A 17,500-nucleotide genomic window follows, 5' to 3' on the forward strand; every position below is an offset into this window, starting at 1 on the left:
ATAGTACATGTATTTAAAATGCGTTTCATGTAGTCCTGATTTTTGTATTAGCCAAACTGGATGTTACCACCAAATAATTTCGTAAATGCGAACAAATATATATTATCGAATTAAGAAAAAGAGTTATTAGAAACAGAGTATAGAGTATTTTATATATATATATATATATATATATATATATATATACACAGTCAGACCTCGTTACATCGACAGTCGTAACTACGACATGTACACCATCAGACCACAAATTGTCGGGAACAAACGTACATCGATGTTATTCTGTTCATGACACCGGAATTCACACCTAGGGACAAACATGGCCGCTGTAACGAGGTCTGACTCCGTGTGTGTGTGTGTGTGTGTGTGTGTGTGTGTGTGTGTGTGTGTGTGTGTGTGTGTGTGTGTGTTTTATATATATATATATATATATATATACTGAACAGCATTGAAAACGCACCACCAGTTGATGATAACAAATGTGATTGGGGCGTGTATCAGCGTTAAAAATAGCAATGAATAAGTACCGTTCTACCTTACAGACCATGCATGACGACGAATAACTTACAAAAACGATTGCCTGAACACTCCATGAAACACAACACCAAAACACAACATATTGCATGCATAGCACGGTAAACGTAAATTGAATGTGCAAATCATGCTGATTGGGGCTATAAAAGATGGTCTCTGAAAAGCCACTTTCATTTATTGAATGGTCTTTGAGGGAACGTTAAATAAGTGATGGCAAATTTGACAGCTGAGGAACGTGAACGTGCCTTAGGCATGCTTCAATACGGCATTTCGAGTAGAGTCATCGCACAACGGTTTGGATGCCACCATTCAACAATCACTAGACTCCACAGGAGATACCAGCAGACAGGAACCGCCAGGGACCGTACACGTCCAGGCCAACGATGTGTTACGACACCACGACAAGATCGCCATATTGTTCGCCTCCAAATTCGTGATCGAACGTTGCCAGCTGCCAGGACTGCACCAACTGTTCAAGGGCGATGAGGGGTTATCAGTGCAGACACTGTGCGTCGCCGTCTTCGCTCTGCTGGGCTGCGTGCTCAACGATCAAATGTTGGACCTATCCTGACTGATCAAAATGAGCGCCGACGTTTGGCAGGAAGGTATCGTCATTGGAGATTACAACGTTGGTATGGTGTGCTACTCTCTGACGAATCCCGTTTCCATTTAAGGAATACTGATGGTGGGTTGCGGGTGAGGCGTAGGCGTGGATAACGTTACCACAATGACTGCCTTGTCCAGACGGATCGATGGGGTGGAGGGAGTGTCATGGTGTGGGGCGGGATCAGTTATCATCAGCGAATAGCACTCCATGTTTGCCGTGGCAGAATGAATGCCATTTACTACCGGGATAAAGTCTTGCAAAATCACGTCATTCCCTTTTTTCATCAGCATCGGGATATGCACACATTTCAGCAAGACAACGCACGAGCGCACACAGCACGTGTTACAACACATTATCTAGCGAACAATAATGTCCCTTTGCTTGAATGGCCAGCACTGTCCCCTGATTTATCGCCAATAGAGTATTTTGGGGGATTACCTTGGTCAAAGCGTCTCACGTCGTCCACAAATGAATAACCTTAGAGAACTGGAAAACGCACTACAGCAGGAGTGGACTGCTATCCCCCAGAATACTTATCGGGTCGATGAGAAGACGTTGCATGGCTCGTGTTGCTGCAGACGGTGGTCAAACGCGCTATTGGTTTTTCATTGTGTCCCCACGTGTTTTTCATGCGTAGATAAATTACAACTAATCAATGATTACGCTTCCTTTTTTGTTTGTTGTCATTATCAATCATCCATCTATTGCTGTTCACAACAAAGATATTAATTGCTCAGGTAATCTTTTAGAAATCCAAAAATTTCTTGGTGATGCGTTTTCAATGCTGTTCAGTATATATATATATATATATATATATATATATATATATATATATATATATATATATATATATATATATATATATATATATATATAGTGCATTTGTGACTTTTGCTGTAACAAGACGCTGAACTGTATGTTCATAAATCATAAGGTTTCTATTTTCTGATTTAGCTGCCCTTTTTGTATTTCAGTCAAATGATTTTGAATACTTCAAATAGCAGACGACCAACTAAATATCCTTATTGGTTCTGTTCACCAATTTGCTATTCGAATAGTTTTTATCCATGGTCTGTTTTTAGATGGCTAACATTGTATTGTGATTATATTGAGTATTGCATTAAAAAAAAATCCGGTGCGTCAACATTTGTTATTTCTCCAGTTACCAATTTATGTGCACTTTCCCAGATATAGGATAGCATATACCACATCTTTTGCTCTTGAAGAATAGAAAATATATACATCAATGTGTCCAGCCAGTTGTACCAATCTCGCAAACCAAAAAGTGATGTTCGCACAGCGTTACAAGGAACTATGATCTTATTTTAGCTTGGTTTTCGCGCTTATATCTAATTAAGATTCAAGCACGCTTTTCTGGGTACAGGGCTCAGCTTAGGGCGAAAATATGTGACTCAATCATTTGATCAGTCTCTTGAGAAATTACATCCCCTTCTCCCCTTAAACTATGTTATCTATTCCTTCCTCTTTCCCTTCTAACCGATTACGAGATCCGTATTTCTGAACTTTGTAAAAGAATCCGATTACACAATGATCGTGATAGTACAAGCGTTCACAGTGACTTAGCTGAGTCAAAGTTCGATTGTTCAATCTAAACTACATATTTGCACGTCGTTTCAGTATGTTTACACTTTGGTTTATTACTATGTACTCATCAGTTTGATCTCTTAAATTTAACATTAACAGTGACTGCTTAAATGTATCATGTAAAAGACGGCACTGCAATAATATCATCATCATTTTGGGCCAGATGTGTAAACTTTGAGTAACCCAGAATCGTAAGCTGTATCGAGTGCAATAAAACTGTAATTTAATGACACATGTACTTTGTTTAGAGTGTTAGAAGATAGCTTCAGCTGTATGCTGTAGGCCATTATTTCCGAATAGCAACAAGGTATTTTTTACACACACGTTCCGATCACTGGACTGTATACACCGCAGCCTTTTAATTTAGCATTTATAAGCACTGGTTGAAGAGTTAAGATAATTAATGCAAGTGACTTCACCGATGGGGAATCGACCCTACGAAAGTTGCGCCTCGGGTGAAGACTGTTACCGCTTGAACCACATCCCGTCAATATTTCGTTGGACTACGTCTGTTACACAACCATTGCGTCCTTTTCATTTCGCTGCAGGTCACGGTGTCTTTCTGGGTCTGTGATGAACGTTAGCTTGTGACCTACTGAACACAGAAACAGGACGTCCTCCTGGCACACAAACGATGATGTTTCAGGGTCACATGTGCTTTCGATTGTGTGTTATTCAAGCGGCTGTAGTACACAGTTTATTTAGTGGTAAGAAAAGAAACGGAATGTGCTCTTACGGTTACACACCATGATTAATGTTTGTTTTAGCATTTAGGAAAATGTTCTTGTTTTAAAAAAAATAAAATTTGTTGTTTTAAAAATATTACAAACGTTGCAAGAATGATATGAAATACATTTTTATATGATCAAATAACATGTTAAGTATTAGCATAGACAAGTTTCACGCGAAAGTTAAAGTTTGTTTTGTTTAACGACACCACTAGAGCACCTTGATTTATTAATCATCGGCTACTGGATGTCACAAATGTGGCAATTCTGATATATAGTCTTAGAGAGGAAACCTGCTACATGTTTCCATTAGGTCACGTCATAGAGCTTTACGTGCACATTCAGAGCAAGCTGTTGTAGCGCACGCCATGTTTCCATTAGTAGCAAGGATGACTTAAAATGCATTCTTATATATTCAAATAACACGCAAAATATTAGCATAGATACGTTTCACATTAATACCTACAGGGTGGTTTTTTCGGTTTTATCGCCATTTCCGCAGGGCGGAACGTTGCTCAGTGGTGCAGCGCTCTCTTGATGCGCTGTCGGTCTCGGATCGATCACCGTCGGTGGGGCCATTGGGTTATTTCTCGTTCCAGCCAGTGCACCACGATTGGTATATCAAATGCCGTGGTATGTGCTATCCTGTCTGAGGGATGGTGCTAATCGAAAAGAGTAGCCCATGAAGTGGCGATAGCGGGTTTCCTCTTAATATCTGTGTGGTCCTTAACCATATGTCCGACGCCATATACCTGTAAATAAAATGTGTTGAGTGCGTCGATTAAATAAAACATGTCCTTCCTTCCTTCCTTATCGCCATTTGCGGTCGAGTATTTTATACCTTAAAATGCCAAATAGGATTTTAGTTTATGGTCGAAATTTCAGCAACTAGTTTATGTTTCCAAAGTAGAGCAATGCACACCAAATAGTAACTCCCGGTATATAGGCTACTGCACTGTCTCTATCTCAGAAAAAAAGAAGACATATTTGTAAGATATCTATTTGCTACACTATAGGGTGGATAGTAACTGGTGTATATACCATGTATACACGAGTGACTGTTAGATACTATAGGGCGGAGAATAACAGTGGTGTTTATACCATGTATACACGACTGACTGTTAGATACTATAGGGCGGAGAATAACAGTGGGGGCGGAGAATAACAGTGGTCTATATACCACGTATACACGAGCGACTGTTAGATACTATAGGGCGGAGAATAACAGTGGTGTATATACCACGTATGCAAGAGTGACTGTTATATACTATAGGGCAGAGAATAGCAACGGTGTATATATCACATATACACGAGTGACTGTTAGATACTATAGGGCGGAGAATAACCGTGGTGTATATACCACGTATACACGAGTGACTGTTACATACTATAGGGCGTAGAATAACAGTGGTGTATATACCACGTATACACGAGTGACTGTTAGATACTTTAGGGCGGAGAATAACAGTGGTGTTTATACCACGTATACACGAGTGACTGTCAGATACTATAGGGCGGAGAATAACAGTGGTGTATATACCACGTATACACGAGCGACTGTCAGATACTATAGGGCGGAGAATAACAGTGGTGTATATACCACGTATACACGAGTGACTGTCAGATACCATAGGGCGGAGAATAACAGTGGTGTATATACCACGTATACACGAGTGACTGTCAGATACTATAGGGCGGAGAATAACAGTGGTGTATATACCACGTATACACGACTGACTGTTAGATACTATAGGGCGGAGAATAACAGTGGGGGTGGAGAATAACAGTGGTGTATATCCCGGAGAATAACAGTGGTGTATATTCCAATCGTGTATATACCACGTATACACGACTGACTGTTAGATACTATAGGCCGGAGAATAACAGTGGGGGCGGAGAATAACAGTGGGGTATATACCACGTATACACGAGTGACTGTCAGATACTATAGGGCGGAGAATAACAATCGTGTATATACCACGTATACACGACTGACTGCTAGATACTATAGGGCGGAGAATAACAGTGTTGTATATACCAGGTATACACGAATGACTGTTAGATACTATAGGGCGGAGAATAACAGTGGTGTATATACCACGTATACACGACTGACTGTTAGATACTATAGGGCGGAGAATTACAATGGTGTATATACCACGTATACACGAGTGACTGTCAGATACTATAGGGCGGAGAATAACAGTGGTGTATATACCACGTATACACGAGTGACTGTCAGATACTATAGGGCGGAGAATAACAGTGGTGTATATACCACATACACGAGTGACTGTCAGATACTATAGGGCGGAGAATAACAGTGGTGTATATACCACGTATACACGAGTGACTGTCAGATACTATAGGGCGGAGAATAACAATCGTGTATATACCACGTATACACGACTGACTGTTAGATACTATAGGGCGGAGAATAACAGTGGGGGCGGAGAATAGCAGTGGTGTATATACCACGTATACACGAGTGACTGTCCGATACTATAGGGCGGAGAATAACAGTGGTGTATATACCACGTATACACGAGTGACTGTCAGATACTATAGGGCGGAGAATAACAGTGGTGTATATACCACATACACGAGTGACTGTCAGATACTATAGGGCGGAGAATAACAGTGGTGTATATACCACGTATACACGAGTGACTGTCAGATACTATAGGGCGGAGAATAACAATCGTGTATATACCACGTATACACGACTGACTGTTAGATACTATAGGGCGGAGAATAACAGTGGGGGCGGAGAATAACAGTGGTGTATATACCACATATACACGACTGACTGTTAGATACTATAGGGCGGAGAATTACAGTGGTGTTTATACCACGTATACACGAGTGACTGTCAGATACTATAGGGCGGAGAATAACAATCGTGTATATACCACGTATACACGACTGACTGTTAGATACTATAGGGCGGAGAATAACAGTGGGGGCGGAGAATAACAGTGGTGTATATACCACGTATACACGACTGACTGTTAGATACTATAGGGCGGAGAATTACAGTGGTGTATATACCACGTATACACGAGTGACTGTCAGATACTATAGGGCGGAGAATAACAATGGTGTATATACCACGTATACACGACTGACTGTTAGATACTATAGGGCGGAAAATAACAGTGGGGGCGTAGAATAACAGTGGTGTATATACCATGTATACACGAGTGACTGTTAGATACTATAGGGCGAATAATAACAGTGGAGTATGTACCACGTATGCAAGTGTGACTGTTATATACTATAGGGCAGAGAATAGCAACGGTGTATATATCATATATACACGAGTGACTGTTAGATACTATAGGGTGGAGAATAACAGTGATGTATATACCACGTATGCAAGAGTGACTGTTAGATACTATAGGCGGAGAATAACAGTGGTGTATATACAACGTATACACGAGTGACTGTTAGATACTATAGGGCGGAGAATAACAATGGTGTATATACCACCTATACACGAGTGACTGGTAGATATTATAGGGCGGAGAGTAACAGTGGAGGCGGAGAATAACAGTGGTGTATATACCACGTATACACGAGTGACTGTTAGATACTATAGGGCGGAGAATAACAGTGGTGTATATACCACGTATACACGAGTGACTGTTAGATACTATAGGGCGGAGAATAACAATGGTGTATATACCATGTATACACGAGTGACTGTTAGATACTATAGGGTGGAGAATAACAGTGGTGTATATACCACGTATGCAAGAGTGACTGTTAGATACTATAGGGCGGAGAATAACAGTGGTGTATATACCACGTATACACGAGTGACTGTCAGATACTATAGGGCGGAGAATAAGTGGTGTATATACCACGTATACACGAGTGACTGTCAGATACTATAGGGCGGAGAATAACAGTGGTGTATATACCACGTATACACGAGTGACTGTCCGATACTATAGGGCGGAGAATAACAGTGGTGTATATACCACGTATACACGAGTGACTGTCAGATACTATAGGGCGGAGAATAACAGTGGTGTATATACCACATACACGAGTGACTGTCAGATACTATAGGGCGGAGAATAACAGTGGTGTATATACCACGTATACACGAGTGACTGTCAGATACTATAGGGCGGAGAATAACAATCGTGTATATACCACGTATACACGACTGACTGTTAGATACTATAGGGCGGAGAATAACAGTGGGGGCGGAGAATAACAGTGGTGTATATACCACATATACACGACTGACTGTTAGATACTATAGGGCGGAGAATTACAGTGGTGTTTATACCACGTATACACGAGTGACTGTCAGATACTATAGGGCGGAGAATAACAATCGTGTATATACCACGTATACACGACTGACTGTTAGATACTATAGGGCGGAGAATAACAGTGGGGGCGGAGAATAACAGTGGTGTATATACCGCGTATACACGACTGACTGTTAGATACTATAGGGCGGAGAATTACAGTGGTGTATATACCACGTATACACGAGTGACTGTCAGATACTATAGGGCGGAGAATAACAATGGTGTATATACCACGTATACACGACTGACTGTTAGATACTATAGGGCGGAAAATAACAGTGGGGGCGTAGAATAACAGTGGTGTATATACCATGTATACACGAGTGACTGTTAGATACTATAGGGCGAATAATAACAGTGGAGTATGTACCACGTATGCAAGTGTGACTGTTATATACTATAGGGCAGAGAATAGCAACGGTGTATATATCATATATACACGAGTGACTGTTAGATACTATAGGGTGGAGAATAACAGTGATGTATATACCACGTATGCAAGAGTGACTGTTAGATACTATAGGCGGAGAATAACAGTGGTGTATATACAACGTATACACGAGTGACTGTTAGATACTATAGGGCGGAGAATAACAATGGTGTATATACCACCTATACACGAGTGACTGGTAGATATTATAGGGCGGAGAGTAACAGTGGAGGCGGAGAATAACAGTGGTGTATATACCACGTATACACGAGTGACTGTTAGATACTATAGGGCGGAGAATAGCAGTGGTGTATATACCACGTATACACGAGTGACTGTTAGATACTATAGGGCGGAGAATAACAATGGTGTATATACCATGTATACACGAGTGACTGTTAGATACTATAGGGTGGAGAATAACAGTGGTGTATATACCACGTATGCAAGAGTGACTGTTAGATACTATAGGGCGGAGAATAACAGTGGTGTATATACCACGTATACACGAGTGACTGTCAGATACTATAGGGCGGAGAATAAGTGGTGTATATACCACGTATACACGAGTGACTGTCAGATACTATAGGGCGGAGAATAACAGTGGTGTATATACCACGTATACACGAGTGACTGTCGGATACTATAGGGCGGAGAATAACAGTGGTGTATATACCACGTATACACGACTGACTGTTAGATACTATAGGGCGGAGAATAACAGTGGGGGTGGAGAATAACAGTGGTGTATATACCGGAGAATAACAGTGGTGTATATACCAATCGTGTATATACCACGTATACACGACTGACTGTTAGATACTATAGGGCGGAGAATAACAGTGGGGGCGGAGAATAACAGTGGGGTATATACCACGTATACACGAGTGACTCTCAGATACTATAGGGCGGAGAATAACAATCGTGTATATACCACGTATACACGACTGACTGTTAGATACTATAGGGCGGAGAATAACAGTGTTGTATATACCACGTATACACGAGTGACTGTTAGATACTATAGGGCGGAGAATAACAGTGGTGTATATACCACGTATACACGACTGACTGTTAGATACTATAGGGCGGAGAATTACAGTGGTGTATATACCACGTATACACGAGTGACTGTCAGATACTATAGGGCGGAGAATAACAGTGGTGTATATACCACGTATACACGACTGACTGTTAGATACTATAGGGCGGAGAATTGAAGTGGTGTATATACCACGTATACACGAGTGACTGTCAGATACTATAGGGCGGAGAATAACAGTGGTGTATATACTATGTATACACGACTGACTGTTAGATACTATAGGGCGGAGAATAACAGTGGTGTATATACTACGTATACACGACTGACTGTTAGATACTATAGGGTGGAGAATAACAGTGGTGTATATCCCGGAGAATAACAGTGGTGTATATACCAATCGTGTATATACCACGTATACACGACTGACTGTTAGATACTATAGGGTGGAGAATAACAGTGGTGTATATACTACGTATACACGACTGACTGTTAGATACTATAGGGTGGAGAATAACAGTGGTGTATATCCCGGAGAATAACAGTGGTGTATATTCCAATCGTGTATATACCACGTATACACGACTGACTGTTAGATACTATAGGCCGGAGAATAACAGTGGGGGCGGAGAATAACAGTGGGGTATATACCACGTATACACGAGTGACTGTCAGATACTATAGGGCGGAGAATAACAATCGTGTATATACCACGTATACACGACTGACTGCTAGATACTATAGGGCGGAGAATAACAGTGTTGTATATACCAGGTATACACGAATGACTGTTAGATACTATAGGGCGGAGAATAACAGTGGTGTATATACCACGTATACACGACTGACTGTTAGATACTATAGGGCGGAGGATTACAATGGTGTATATACCACGTATACACGAGTGACTGTCAGATACTATAGGGCGGAGAATAACAGTGGTGTATATACCACGTATACACGACTGACTGTTAGATACTATAGGGCGGAGAATAACAGTGGGGGCGGAGAATAGCAGTGGTGTATATACCACGTATACACGAGTGACTGTCGGATACTATAGGTCGGAGAATAACAGTGGTGTATATACCACGTATACACGAGTGACTGTCAGATACTATAGGGCGGAGAATAACAGTGGTGTATATACCACATACACGAGTGACTGTCAGATACTATAGGGCGGAGAATAACAGTGGTGTATATACCACGTATACACGAGTGACTGTCAGATACTATAGGGCGGAGAATAACAGTCGTGTATATACCACGTATACACGACTGACTGTTAGATACTATAGGGCGGAGAATAACAGTGGGGGCGGAGAATAACAGTGGTGTATATACCACATATACACCACTGACTGTTAGATACTATAGGGCGGAGAATTACAGTGATGTTTATACCACGTATACACGAGTGACTGTCAGATACTATAGGGCGGAGAATAACAATCGTGTATATACCACGTATACACGACTGACTGTTAGATACTATAGGGCGGAGAATAACAGTGGGGGCGGAGAATTACAGTGGTGTATATACCACGTATACACGACTGACTGTTAGATACTATAGGGCGGAAAATAACAGTGGGGGCGTAGAATAACAGTGGTGTATATACCATGTATACACGAGTGACTGTTAGATACTATAGGGCGAATAATAACAGTGGAGTATGTACCACGTATGCAAGTGTGACTGTTATATACTATAGGGCAGAGAATAGCAACGGTGTATATATCATATATACACGAGTGACTGTTAGATACTATAGGGTGGAGAATAACAGTGGTGTATATACCACGTATGCAAGAGTGACTGTTAGATACTATAGGGCGGAGAATAACAGTGGTGTATATACCACGTATACACGAGTGACTGTTAGATACTATAGGGCGGAGAATAACAATGGTGTATATACCACCTATACACGAGTGACTGGTAGATATTATAGGGCGGAGAGTAACAGTGGAGGCGGAGAATAACAGTGGTGTATATACCACGTATACCACAGTGACTGTTAGATAATATAGGGCGGAGAATAACAGTGGTGTATATACCACGTATACACGAGTGACTGTTAGATACTATAGGGCGGAGAATAACAATGGTGTATATACCATGTATACACGAGTGACTGTTATATACTATAGTCCTTTTTCTTACCATGGAATTTACTACAAGTTATTTATTTCTGAGCCGATTGTTTTCTAAATTGCACACAAAAATAGTTTGTTTTGGGGTTGTTGGTTTTTTGTGATTTCCAAAACATTTTTACTATTCGTCTTACGTTAAACCAAACTGAAATTATTTACAAAACATTTCCACATTTTTGTAGGAGGATGGGACGGAATATAGTTATCGTATTATCTGACAGCGAGTTATTTGAAAACGTATGTATGTATGTATGTATGTATGTATTGATGTATGAATATCTATATATTGTATGTATGTCGAGGTTGACTGTTACATACATAGCTATTAACGCACTGGCGCACAGGATTATTAAATCCTTTCTAGCCTCACAAATGGTCCCATGTCGTTGCTGGGACTCGAACCTATGGCACCGAATCGCCCGTAAATTTGCAGACTAACCACGATACGTTCTGAGCTATCCAGAGATCCATAAAAATGATGATGTTTAACTCAACCACAAGCATGGGGCCTACAATCTACGCGGTCGATCCCGCTTACGTGCATGACACAGTGGGCAGACCTGGCACTTGCTAGTATGTATTGATGTATGAATATCTATATATTGTATGTATGTATTTTACTATTCATCTTACGTTAAACCAAACTGAAATTATTTACAAAACAAAATTCCACATTTTTATAGGAGGATGGGACGGAATATAGTTATTGTATTATCTTACAGCGAGTTATATGAAAACGTACGTATGTATCTATGTATGTATGTATGTATATATGTATGTATGTATGTATGTATGTGTGTGTGTGTGTGTGTGTGTGTGTGTGTGTGTGTGTATGTATATGGGTGTGTGTGTATGTGTGTGTGTGTGTATGTATGTATGTATTGATGTATGAATATCTATATATTGTATGTATGTCGAGGTTGACTATTACATACATAGATATTAACGCATTGGCACAGGGGATAATTAAATTCTTTCTGGCCTCACAAATTGTCCCATGCCGTTGCTGGAACTCGAACCTGTGGCACCGATTCGCCCGCAAATTGCAAGACTAACCACAATACGCTCTGAGCTATCGAAGCTTCCATAAAAAGGAAGTTTCTTTAACTCAACCATATGCATGGGGCCTACAATCTACGCGGTCGATCCCGCTTACGTGCATGAAACAGTGGGCAGACCTGGCACTGGCTAGTATGTATTGATGTATGAATATTTATATATTGTATGTATGTCGAGGTTGACTATTACATACATAGATATTAACGCACTGGCGCAGGGGATAATTAAATCCTTTCTGGCCTCACAAATTGTCCCATGCCGTTGCATGTATGTATGTATTTATGTGTGTGTGTGTGTGTGTGTGTGTGTATGTATGTGTGTGTATGTATGTATGTATGTATGTATATGTGTGTGTGTGTATGTATGTATGTATGTATGTATGTGTGTATGTATATGTGTGTGTGTGTGTGTGTGTGTGTATGTATGTATGTATGTATGTACTGATGTATGTATATACGTGCGTGTGTGCGCGTTTTCTTTCAACAATATAATGTACAGTATACCATTAAATAATTGATGGGTTTTTTTAAAGACAAAGATGTTATTAAACTCAATGGCCTTTCAAACCTGCGACGAAGAAATTTTGTACAAAAGCCAAAAATGTAAAAATCAAAGTTTAAAAATACTTGTTCTCAAAGAATACATTGTGTATTGTTTTGCTTTGCTTCGAGCTACATAATGGTGTATTTTTATTTCGTTTAAGCTCCGAAACTCCTGTTTGAAGCTAATCCAGTGAGACAAGGAGGCCAATACACATATGCCACTGGAACTACAGTAGAACTGAACTGCACTATAGCTGTGCCTGGTCTGAACTCGTCGGTCTTGGTCCTTCAGGGATGTCAGTCACATCTCCCTGCCAAACGTAACTCGACAAACACCATTATCTATGTTATTAAGAATGGCGGGAGCCGGAATTCTGGGGTGTACCGTTGTTGCATCGGCCAGTGTGACGAAGGCTTTTCGTTCACGTCAAATTCAAGATCTCTCGCAATCAGCTTTGGACGTAAGATTTAAAAAAAAATTTTATTATTATTTATTTATTTTACCTTATTGGGCTTCTTTTTTCTCTCTCTCTTCTTCTTCTTTTTTTTTAAGGGGTGGTGAGTATGGTTTATTTTAAATTATTTTTTCTTATTTTTTCTTATTATGTTTTTGGTTCATGATTTAAAAAATTTTTTTAATCACAGTTAGTATTCCATCCACCCGTTAATTTACAGAAACAAACAGGTTGTTGTTCTTATCCATCATAGTTCAGTTGTATAATAATTTATATGTTTAACAATACCCCACCATCTTTGAAAACACGGGTATTAGGTATCAGCGACACCTGGTTTAGAGAGTGAGTGAAAGAACCCTCAATCCCCACAGACAAGATAGCACATACCAAGGACTTTAATAAAAGCGTTGTGGAGAACTGGTTGGTCTTGATTACAACACAAATGGGTAAATGCACCGGGGGAGGTCGATCCTATTGCCTCGCAACCTTTTATCTCTTTTTTTTCTCACTCTCTTTTTTCCCACAGTATTATTTGCATAGTATATTTTTAGCGCTGTATAACCTCTCAGAATTGTTTTTGGATTTTTGTTTTAGTAAAATGTAGGCGAAACGAGTACATTCATAACATGTATCTGTGGAGGTGAATATATAAGCCGACATAACTTTTTGTTCTTCTTTTGTTTTCTTCTTTTTTGGCACGTTCTCGGAAACACATTTGTTTTAATGCCTAACGAATGAATGAATGAATGTTTAACGACACCCCAGCACGAAAAATACATCGGCTATTGGGTGTCAAACTATGGTAATGCAAATAAATAAAGTGGTGATCAACATCAATATAAAAATTCAAGACTTAAACAAAAACAGTGTAAAGAACTGCGCAAAAACACAAATATCACAGAATTTTACGGATACTGAATTTAACTCAAAACTTCAATTTTGTGCTGTATTGGCCATTCTCAAAGAGAATGTTACACCCCTGCACCACGGTGAGGTTACAGCACACGCAGGGATAATGCCTAACGAAGGACACACATACTCCGTGTTAAAATGTATTATACCGGGTCGTGGCAGTAGAAAAGAAATCAGGATACGGTGACTAAAAGAGGGTCTTCCTTAGGCAAACAAAAAGGCTTTTTTTTTCTCTCTGGGAATAGTAATAGAATCTATCACTGTTGTGAGGTATAGATAAGGCAATTCCAACCCGAAGAACAAAATGTTTTTGTGAGTGTGACTGAACATGCTCTTATCTTTTCGCCTGTGGCGATGTTAATTGTTTTAGAGGGCCGTGTGCAGCTTGGTTACGTAATACCCCCGCGCGACGGTGGTAGTCCTGCGTCCCAATATGCACTTAGACCAGTTGGGCACAGTGGTTACGTACTACCTCCGGTAGTTCGGTTTACGACCGGGGTATTTCTAACGACCTGGCGACGGTCTGTCTGGCCATCTAAGAAAATATACCGTCTCTGGGAGTTGTGGAAATATCACGATAGGTGAGGTACCGCGTTGTGCCCCCAGGCGATATTCGCTGTCTCCGGACTAGTCTGAGATTTTTGAATAAATAGATAGGATTTTAGATATATCGAGGAGAAACATTGGAAGTATCCAGGGGAACGGACGTTGTCCAACTGAACGAACTATATTAGTTCAGACCGGACTTGGTAAATATATATTTCTGCTCTGTATAACCTTGATGTGATTGATGTGACTTTAAATATTTTAATACTTATTATACCAATATTCTTTAGACAGTGTCTCCGGTAATCTGACGAAGTAAATTGTAGGCTTCACTGTTCTAATATTTTTATACGAGTATTTGGTAAGATAAAGCTTAGCCCGTCATCCTAGAGGACCTAGGTAAACTGTAGGTTATTGTCTTTATTGTGATATGTACCAGTATTAATTCTGTATTACAGTGTCTCCGGTAATCTGACGAAGTAAATTGTAGGCTTCACTGTTCTAATATTTGTATACGAGTATTTGGTAAGATAAAGCTTAGCCGGTCATCCTAGAGGACCTAGGTAAACTGTAGGTTATTGTCTTTATTGTGATATGTACCAGTATTGATTCTGTATTACAAGGTTACTGAATGAGTATTTAAGGGTTAATTAAAAATTAACCAGTTAGGAATAGAGTTGTAATTCCTTTATTAATTAAGTTCCCCTGGCAGCGTTTCTCAATTATCACACGTGTGTGTGTTGTATCACGGTGAAGTGATTAGGATATTGTGTAAACTAGACACCTAGTGATTAACTAATTAAGTGATTAGCTCTGGGTTGTTATTATATTGTTGTTGTTAATTAACTACTGCGGAAAGTACATTTGTCAGCGTTAGAGTTAATACAGATTCCAAAGTGTATTGTGTTTTGTTGTGTTTTCTAGTGAAATAAACGTGCTACATATATATATTTATATCAGATCTTATCTCTGATTACTCCTAGAGCGGGGCCACTCGGGTAGTAGCCTGCCCGATACAGAGAGATCTAATAGATATACAGTTAGGAGAGATATTTGGATAATCGTGTTTATTCAGTTACGGGTATTATAGGATCCCCGTGACAGTGAGGGTCGAGGTTTACCGAGGCCTTTACAAAAAACATTTTGTCTCGAGGGTTGGAATTGCTTTATCTATACCTCACAACGGTGATAGATTCTATTACTATTCCCAGAGAGAAAAAAAAAGCCTTTTTGTTTGCCTAAGGAAGACCCTCTTTTAGTCAGACAGATTTATCTAGCCCTAGGGTCAGACAGATTTTTCTAGCACCGTGTAAAAGCTGGATAACCCTGTCCAGTGGGCAAGAAAACGGTCTCTTGCTCACTCCACCCTCCATTTGCTCACTCCACCCACCCTGATTTAGATCTAAAAACATTGATTAAAATATGTGTCAAGATTTAAAACATTATTCATTACAATCTGTTCTGCCCGCATATTCAGATAACTACCCCGGTCACTCCAAAACGGACAAAAACAAACACATGGTACTGAAGATATGATTACTTAAGCTATGGCTATAATATACTTAGGGCCTATAAAATATATTGAATAGTTGTTATTAACAATGTTTACCAAAACGGTACTGAAACATATGATTACTTTTTAAATATATTGAATATTACTGTTGTTAACAATGTCTGTCTGTGACTCTTCTTCGTTCAGCACTTCCACCTAAACCAAAGAACTTCAGTTGTGTTTCCGACAACTTCATGAGTCTGAAATGTAGATGGGATGTCAGTGGAACGAACAACACTTCCAACTTTTGGATTTCAAGATTCATTTACGACAGGTTTGGTTGTCACGAAACAATTTTAATAGTCTGCTCTGGTCTGGTCTGGTCTGGGTCCGTGCTTATAAAACGTTTTAGAGTCCAGACTCAATCTCAAATGACGTCACACGCATGCAATATGTATGGCGTTGTCATGACATTAGTGTTTCAGACTTTATTAGAGCCTCGAGTCTAGACGATAAAAGTTTTATAAGCACCAGGTCTGGTCTATTCTGGTCTAGTCTGGTCAGGTCTGGACTGAACAGGATTGGACTCTGCTCGACTGGACTCGACTGGTCTGGTCTGGTCTGGTTTAGTTTAGTCAGGTCTAGTCTAGTCTAATATGGTGTAGTCAGGTCTAGTCTAGTCTAGTCTAGTCTAGTCTAATCTAATCTACTAGACTGGGGCTTAATTCACTAAACTCTCGCAACTTGGCGATCTCGCATAGCAATGAACAAATACTTGCAAGCTTTGTGAATTTGGCCCCTGGTTTAGTTTATTATCTTCTCTTCTCTTCTCGTCTCTTCTCGTGACGTCTCTTTTCTTCTCGTAACTTCTCTTCTTGTGACGTCTCTTCTCGTCTCTTCTCGTGACGTCTCTTCACTTCTCGTAACTTCTTTTCTCTTCTCGTCTATTCCATTCAATTCCATATTCCATTCTGTTGTATTGAATTTATGTTATTTTTAATTTAAAGTATTTTATTTTAAATTGTTGACATTTTTTTCTTTTATTTATGCATAAATGTTC

General features: G+C 39.9%; 1 protein-coding gene across 2 annotated transcripts in view; it reads left to right on the forward strand.

The window, feature by feature from the left end:
• LOC121375680 overlaps nucleotides 1–17,500 on the forward strand; it is a 51,393-nt gene that overhangs the window by 289 nt on the left and 33,604 nt on the right. For both annotated transcript variants that reach the window (XM_041503253.1, XM_041503254.1), the window contains exons 2-4: nucleotides 3,292–3,450; nucleotides 13,197–13,496; nucleotides 16,648–16,774. In XM_041503253.1, coding sequence (XP_041359187.1) covers nucleotides 3,378–3,450; nucleotides 13,197–13,496; nucleotides 16,648–16,774 — 500 coding nt within the window. In that variant the 5' untranslated portion in view covers nucleotides 3,292–3,377. The remainder of the gene's footprint in view (nucleotides 1–3,291; nucleotides 3,451–13,196; nucleotides 13,497–16,647; nucleotides 16,775–17,500) is intronic.

Source organism: Gigantopelta aegis, chromosome 6, assembly GCF_016097555.1.
Source record: "Gigantopelta aegis isolate Gae_Host chromosome 6, Gae_host_genome, whole genome shotgun sequence".
NCBI classification, from domain to species: Eukaryota; Metazoa; Mollusca; class Gastropoda; order Neomphalida; family Peltospiridae; genus Gigantopelta; species Gigantopelta aegis.